The sequence below is a fragment of the Galeopterus variegatus genome, unplaced genomic scaffold (genome assembly GCF_000696425.1).
Source record: "Galeopterus variegatus unplaced genomic scaffold, G_variegatus-3.0.2 Scaffold3964, whole genome shotgun sequence".
NCBI lineage: Eukaryota > Metazoa > Chordata > Mammalia > Dermoptera > Cynocephalidae > Galeopterus > Galeopterus variegatus.
Genome location: NW_007730075.1, coordinates 159197 through 167748, shown reverse-complemented (window position 1 = coordinate 167748; position 8552 = coordinate 159197). Strand labels below are relative to the sequence as shown.

Here is an 8552-nt window from a genome sequence, read left to right as displayed (position 1 = left end):
CTGAGATAGCTTTGAACTATTGGTTGAAAGGAACAGTAAATCCCCTATTCATCAGAATCTAAAACTACTGTGAATTCTTCCCTTTAGAATTTACTAATTTCTCAGGAACTGTGATAAGGACATGTAATTTTTCATAAAGCAGTATTCTCAGACACTTAAATTCATAAAATGTAATAAGTGAACACTAGATATGATCTGTACCTTCAAGTGATCTTCTGAGATTTTTTTCCCTTCTGTTCTCAGGCAGTGCTTGGCATAAAAATGGGTTCCCTCAGCACAGCAAACGTTGAATTCTGCCTTGATGTGTTCAAAGAGCTGAACAGTAACAATGTAGGAGATAATATCTTCTTTTCCCCACTGAGTCTGCTTTACGCTCTCAGCATGGTCCTCCTTGGTGCCAGAGGAAACAGTGCAGAACAAGTGGAAAAGGTATGGAATACAGTGGAGATTCCCCAGAGCCCAGAAGTCATTCATGCACTTCCTCTGGGTTGGCCAAATTACTTCCATTTTTATATCAATAAAACTCTGCCATCTTATGAAAGAAAAAACACATTTGAGCAAATTGTATTTCTTAAAAATGGAAAATGGCATAAATAATGCAAATGTAATAATTAAAATGTAATGCAATACATGAAATACATAGTCTCTTCCTTACTCTCAGTGGTATCACAAATAAATCTCTGCAGTTTACTTTTATAATTCCTCCTTTCAGTGATTTAAATGTGATAGACACACACATATGGTACTATCCTTGCCTTTCAGAAGCTTATACTTACAGTAAAACTTAATGACATTTCAAAAGTTACCAAGTTCTTAAAAAAGAAATTCATTATTACATTTGAATCCCTATGTAGCAGGTAGAGATTGTTATCCCCATTTCACAGATGGGAAAACTGAGGCTCAGAGAGAAAAGGTGATTTTTCAGGTTACATAGGCTAACATAGGTGATTTTTCCATTATATATATTTTTATTGTTGTGAAAAAGACTAGAAGAATACCATTAGTAACTCTTATGGTGCTTGCACATTTTTTTTACTGATTGTGCTGGGAAACCATGTAATGTCTTGTATGGCCCCAGATGAACACTGTCCCAGTTAATGGCTAAGAACAGAAGGAGAGGAGCAGAAGAGCCTAGTGGCTAAGAACTCGGCTCCTGGAGCCTGACAGACAATGGTCTGGGCAAGCTGCTTGATCTCTCTTGACCTCAATTTCCCTAACATACAACGGGGATAATAATAGCTATTCATAAAGCAGTTGGGAGGGTTGCATAAAATATGTAAGGACTTAGTTCAGGACATGGGACATAACTATTAAATATTAGCTATCAGTATTGGTCTTGATCTAAAATGAAAAAATAGATACAACTGTTAACCTTTAGAGACAGTACATTGCTTTTGATGCCAATTGACCCCCTTTTTTTCTTTTCTAGGTGCTTCATTTTAGTAATATTGTAGAATCAGTAAAGCCAGAGTTTAAGGACTCATCTAAGGTATGATAATATCATCTGAGCTGTCAAATGCTCGTTAATATAAGGGGTTGAGTAGCAGAGTCCCCGCTCTGGCGCATAAGTAAGCTAGCTATGTCTCCCTTGGTCTCCTCCTTCAATCTCCCTGATAACCACTAGAGCCTATAGAATTTAACACAACGATAATAACAACAACAAAAATAAAGTCCTGCAGACTTTATTACCTGATTTATTGTCATCCTTACTCAAACTTTTCTGTTCTTTTATGAACTGTGCCCGCTGTGAGTATGTCAGCTTCATCTATGCAGTGTTAGAATTTTTCAGTTTACTGAGGGGACTGAGAGAGGACCCTGAAGCTTTGCCATATAATTATATACTGGGTCTGGTGTTGCCCAACCCACATGCTCTGGGACTGTGGTCCTTAGTTTTTTCCAGAAGGATGTATTTTGACCTCAAAGTTATATGGAACTCCCACATGAAAATAGTTGTGTTCGATTATGATTGGGAAATACATAAATATGTATAGATTCACAGAACACTTGTTTTACAAAACCCAACTTATTAGGAGATTGAAGCTCTTAGTTTGGGAACTATTGCTTTAGGTAATGTAGGCATAATCCCCACAGTGTCCATGAACTCTTAGCCATCTTTCAAATGCATCTGAGCTGCATGCTTAGCAGGATTGCTACCACGGTGGGACAGATGAGTATGTAAGGTCAGTTCAGTGAAGGTCTGAAGTGTTTGATTAAATGGCCACATAGAAAACTGAGACATTGAAAAAAGTGTAACGGAGAAGAGGAATTATTCTATAAGTACAAAGATAGCAACAAAACTTGTATTATTGCCCTAAATACCCCACTAGGACCTCTTTATTTACAAAAACTCTTGTATTTAAATTAAATCATTAGGGCCAACAAATGCAAATGTGTTTTGCAGTAGCTTACAATTCTGCATACAGTCTGCAACCAAAGTCACAGAGTGATGAGATTATTGTACTAGAGGAAATCTAGGGAAGAAAAATGCTTTAAACTCTTGAACTCCTTGTATTCACTGCCCTTTTATTCAGAAGCAAACAGCTTGCTGTCTAGATATTGTTTTCACATTATTTATAACTCTTCAATGGCAAGCAATCAAGTAATTTAATACTCCATTCTTTGCTTACTGACCCTTCAGTGCAGCCAAGCTGGAAGAATTCATTCAGATTTTGGAGTCCTATTCTCTCAAATCAACCAGGCAGACTCTAACTATACCCTCAGCATTGCCAACAGACTGTATGGCACAAAGACAATGGCATTCCATCAGGTAAGTCCATCTGGAATGGTGATCAACAGCTTTCCTGGCACCCTCTGAATTTTTTCATACCACAAAATCAATGAAAAGTAAAAAGATTCACATGGCACTTTACCTTTAAGAGATTGAATTTGAGCTGACTTAGAGTTACAATGAAATGGTTTTACAAAAACTCCCATTTAAAGTTATAAAATATAGCATAAAAATGTTACTTCTGCAAAACTCCTAAAACTGTCAAAGAACCAAGATCAGGGATGAAGTACAAAACAAACTAGGTATGAAATACCTTTATGGACCAGAAGAAATATAAAATACAGTTTTCATATCTTCTTCAAAGATCCTTAATGGCAGAATGTCAAGAGGTAGTTGAAAGTACACTGGATTGGGAGCTGGGAGACTTGAGTTTTGTTCCCATTTAGACATATGAGTTTGGGCAAGTCACTTCTCCTATCTTTAAAATTAGAGGATTAGACTAATTTCTTCCTAGCTCCCAAATTCTAACACTATGTCTGCCCTTTTCCAACAGCATTGCAATATGTAGTTTTATTGAGAGTTTACTATGTGCCAATCTCTCTACTTAGTACATTACAGGCATTATCTCATATCATCCTTACTTTGAACTAAGATATCAGTGTAAAACTGCCATTAATTCTACAGACTGTGAAGCAGATCCTGCCAAGTCACAGAGATAATTAAATGGCAAACCTGGATTTGACCCCCATCCAAATCCATCCTCTTGTTTTAAATTTCTACATCATCCTGCTGTGATAGAGGTGAAACGCTAGCTTCAGTGATAGAGCTTTTGCTTGACTAGTGTTATTTAAATGCCAGTTGGGTGAAGTGGGATAAAGCCCTGAATTTCTACTGTTCTTCTCCAGGTTGATAGCCCAGCCTATGTCTCAGATGTGAAAAACTTCTGAGAGTCAAAATTTTTGCAACTTGGAGTGGGTATCCTACCTTGGTACTTTAGACATTTTGGGGGTATTTTCTTCTACTGTTCTATGGAGCACAAAGAATGTTTTAGGGAGAGTGCTTGGAGTGGTGGGGCTTAACAATCATGATTCTTTGAGATAGAATGTTCTCTTTCACCTCTTTGCTTTCCTGAAACAGTGACCCAGACATAATAGTAGATAAATGTTGGTTTAGGCTGATGATGATGATGACAATTGCATGCATTCCTGAAGTGACAGATTTCTCATTAGTATCATGAAGATTGTTGGGAACTGTGTTATGAGATGGGCCTTATTATCTTAGGATTCTGGCTGGAAAAATTCCCATCTCATGGGGTATGAGGAGTTATTTAAAGATGTTTCATGGGGCCAGCCCAGTGGCGCACTGCTACAGTGCGCCGCTTGGGAGCGCGGCGGCGCTCCCGCCGAGGGTTCGGATCCCACATACAGACTGGCCGCTCACTGGCTGAGCGAGGTGCGGGCGCAAAGCCAAGGGTTGCGATCCCGTTGCCGGTCCCGGTCCGGTACGGGCGCGACACTGAGGGTTGCGATCCGTTGCCGGTCACAAAAAAAGACGAAAAGGGAAAAAAAAAAAAAAAAAAAAAGATGTTTCAGTCAATTAGACTGAACTCAGGACAGGAATCATCCTGAGGCCCAGTTTTTGCTCTTAGTTTAGTTTTGCTTTTCTTTTTCACCACATCTAGGCACAAAGGAACTCAGTTAGGCAAATGGAAGACCAAACTCCAGGCAGCCACTTTCAGACCTACTATACTTCTAAGTCTTACACCATTCTATTCGGTTCATGGTGGGGCACTGGGCCTTGCTGGCCTATGGAGGTATACCCCCAAGTTCTCAGAATGGAATTGTTGCTTTGTGTTGCTTCATCCCTCACAGATTTGTCACCCCACTTCCGCTGGGTGATGGAGCCGCAAAGGATTACTCAAAGCCCATCACTTCTGAGCAGTGAGAAGCCCTGAAGTGGTTAACTTCCCTGGGACCCTCCAGCGAGAGGAAACCCTTCCTTGGGAAATTAACCCTGATTGGGGGTTCTCTTCCTGCATTTATTTTCCAGACCAGGAAGTTACAGGAAGAGAACTTAGGTGGGGTTATAGTTTAACAATATAGGCTGGTAACTTTCAGTGAAACAAGCCAGATGACATTCCAGTGAGGCTATCAACAAAAGCTTGGTCTTAGCAAACATTCCTTCATACAGCAATTTCTCAATATCTTTACATAACAATCAGTAACTAGTTTGTCCTTGAGCCAGCAACCTTGCTGTGCCACAAATCTTTGTCTTACACCAGAGACTTATAGCCTGAGGAAAATTTCCAGTCCTCCTCAAGGTCAATATTTGAAACTGCAAGGCTTTGGAAAATCAGGCCCTGTGAAGTACATATGCTTTATAGTATATTCCACATGGAATCATGGACAATTTCATTTGGGTCCATGTAGATTTGCCTGCTCCTTTTGCAGTGAGGCAGAGGAAAAGTTCCATGTTCTAGGAATCAAGGGTCATGGGTAGTAATCAATGGTGGCTTCAGAATGCTACATAAGACGGACTTATAAGTGGAAATTTAGTTAAAAGAGGGGGCTAGGTTTTTTATACTGAGTTTGCAGAGCAAATGTGAATTTTTGCCTGAATAATATGTTATAGGTGAACAACAGTAAATTTTTAAAGATATTTTTGTTCACACTTGACATAAATTTGAAAATAAAAGTCAATTGTCTATGCTGGAGAATATTATTGTTAGTTTTATTTGTGGTGGCTTGTGGAGAGGTTGATATATACAATGGGAAGAACTTCTGTTGGACTTCAGAAAAGCGAGTCACTTAACCACTCTGGTTCTTAGTTTTCCTGTCTGTAACATCAGAGTGGTAACTCCCATTTGCCTGCAAAGAATAGGGATAGAGCAAAAAGGTACTCACCATAATGCAACTTGCCATTTTGCTTTCAATGTTGTAGAACTAAGAAAGCCAATAATATGACAGAAATAACAATTAAATAATTCTGAACATTCCTTTTGGAAAGGTTTTGGGTTTTGTTAAATTTATTTGTTTCATTAAAAGTAAGTATGTATGAATTTTGCTTCCTTTCAGACTTGGATATATGATCTGTTTTTGTCTGTATGTTAGGATTTTAGAATACATCGAGCTGCAGGTTTTTGTTTTCTTTTGCTATTTTCTTGTTGCTGTTCAATTGTCCTTTCTTTTATAGCAATATTTAAGCTGTTCTGAGAAATTGTATCAAGCCAGGTTGCAAACAGTTGATTTTGAACAGTCTACAGAAGAAACGAGGAAAACTATTAATGCTTGGGTTGAAAGTAAAACTAATGGTAAGGATAAGTCACATATGTCTCTTCAAACTTTATCTGTGTTGTGTTGATAAACTTCCTGAATCAACATGCTAGAGAGGAAGCTGGGTAATTCTAGACCCTGACAAAGGCAGATTAACAATGAAGGAAATGAGGCCATATTTGGAAAAGTCCTTACAAGTGTTTGTCCTAAATGATCTATGTCAGGTGACTCTGGGAATAAACCCCATTTCTACTTCATGAAAGTGTTGTTGTACATTCTGCAATTAAATTTAATTAAATTTAAATTTACCTTTCATAATTAAAAAAAATCCAACATGTTGTTAAAAATTAATTTTCTTAAATGGCATATTAATTTGAAAGTGTTGTTGTACATTCTGCAATTAAATTTAATTAAATTTAAATTTACCTTTCATAATTTAAAAAAATCCAACATGTTGTTAAAAATTAATTTTCTTAAATGGCATATTAATTTTTTGATACCAAAGATATATTCATTTCTTTATTCAAAAACATTTAGTTACAAAGTTACGAATGTACAAAAGTAGAGAGAATAAAAAATGAACCCTTATTTACCCACTACCCAGTTGCAACATTGGTCACTAACACCTATGTATTATTCACCTATGTCCTTGCCCTTTGACCACCACCTATTCCAGATTATTTTGGAGCTAATCTCAGATATCACATCATTTTTTCCTATACATATTTTAGTTTGTTTCTCACAAAAATATAGGCTATTTTAATATGACCGCTATACTATCACATTTAGAAAATTAAAAATAATCATTTAAAACTAACAAATTCTCAGTAAGTTTTTATATTTCCCCAGTTGCCTCTCTTTTTGTTTGAATCAGGACCCAAATAACACTTATACATTGCATTTGGTCAATACATTCCTTAAATCTTGATTTTTAATATAAATTTTTGGATCAAAACATACATACTTACAGAAAAGTAAATTATTGTATGTATGCTGTTTGGTGAATTGTCACAAAGTGAATATACCCATATACCACCATCCAAGTCAGGAAAATAAAGCATTAGTTACTAGGAAGGGGCACTGCAAGGCCACCCTCATGTCTGCTTCTAGAAACTTAACTCCCTTTCTCCCAAGTGTTAGGGCTACTCTGACTTCTATTGCCACATATTAGTTCTGCCTATTTTAAAATTTCATGTAATTGGAATGATAAATTGTGTTTAGCTTTTTTAAGTCAGTATTTTGTCTGTGAGATTCATCCACGTGGTTACATGTTGCATGGCTTGTCCATTTTCATTGATGTATGTTTTGTTCTTCGAATATCCAAAATGTATTTACCCATTCTACTGTTAATGAACATTTGGGACATTTTTAGTTTGGGTCTATTATAAATAGTGTCAATATGATCGTTTTGATATGTATCTTGGGTACACATATGTATGCAACTTTGTTGGGTTTATACTTTGGAATGGAATTGCTTATTATAAGGTATTATATGCTCAATTTTAGTAAATGCCAAACAGTTTTTGTAATAAGTTGTGTCAATTTGCTTGCTTAGGCTATAAATGAGAACTTCATTTGTTCCTCATCCTTGCCAACACCTGGGATTTTGAATCTTGTTAACTTTAGCCATTATAGTTATTTTTATTTTAATTTGCATTTCCTTTATGAACTATATGGTTGAATACTTTTTCATATGCTTCTAACCTTCTTTGTGAAGTGCCTGTTTAAATCTTTTGCCCATCTTTAAGTGTGGTTTGTCTCTTTTTTAAAATAAATTTTTATTTAAAAAATTTTTATTTATTTATGTTTTATTGAAACACAATTGATTTACATGTCTGTGAGGTACAGAGATGCATATCAATACCTATGTGCAATACGTGATGCTCCAATCAGGATAATGAATATATTCAATATTATACAATGTTATTTTTGTGGCTCTTTAGTGATTCCTCCTTTACCCTAACCTCTCCCTACCCCTTTCCCACCTCTGGGAACCTCAGCTCTGTTCTCTCCTTTTGAAAGTTCAACCTATTATTGTGATTGTTGTATCTTTCTTTCTATCTTTATTTTTTAGCTCCCTTATGAGTGAGGATGTGGTATTTCTCTTTCTGTGCCTGGCTTATTTCATTTAACATAATTTTCTGTAAGTTCATTCATGTTGCTGTGAATGGCAGTATTTCATTCCTTTTTATGGCAGAGTAGTATTCCATTATATAAATGTACCACATTTTCCTTATCCAGTTGCCTGAGGAAGGACATTTAGGTTGATTCCAACTCTTGGCTATTGTAAATGGAGTTGCAATAAACACGGGAGTGCAGGTATCACTTTGACATGATAATTCCCATTCCTATAGGTGGAAATTCCAATTCCAGCAGTGGAATTGCTGGATCATATGGCAGTTCTATCTATAGTTGCTTGAGGAACATTTTCCATCATGGCTGAACCAATTTACAGTCTCACCAGCAGTGTAGGAGGGTTCGCCTTTCTCTACATCCTTGTCAGCATTTGTTATTCTCTGTCTTTTTGATAATAGCCAGTCTAACTGGGGTGA

At 36.7% G+C, this 8552-nt stretch overlaps 1 protein-coding gene across 3 annotated transcripts in view; it reads left to right on the top strand.

The window, feature by feature from the left end:
• Nucleotides 1-249: 249 nt before the first annotated feature.
• SERPINB11 (serpin peptidase inhibitor, clade B (ovalbumin), member 11) overlaps nt 250-8552 on the top strand; it is a 17383-nt gene continuing 9080 nt past the window's right edge. The window contains exons 1-4 of one of the 3 annotated variants that reach the window (XM_008586365.1): nt 250-429; nt 1430-1489; nt 2639-2767; nt 5921-6038. In XM_008586365.1, coding sequence (XP_008584587.1) covers nt 262-429; nt 1430-1489; nt 2639-2767; nt 5921-6038 — 475 coding nt within the window. In that variant the 5' untranslated portion in view covers nt 250-261. The remainder of the gene's footprint in view (nt 430-1429; nt 1490-2638; nt 2768-5920; nt 6039-8552) is intronic. The other 2 variants (XM_008586367.1, XM_008586366.1) reach the window with 2 other exon arrangements.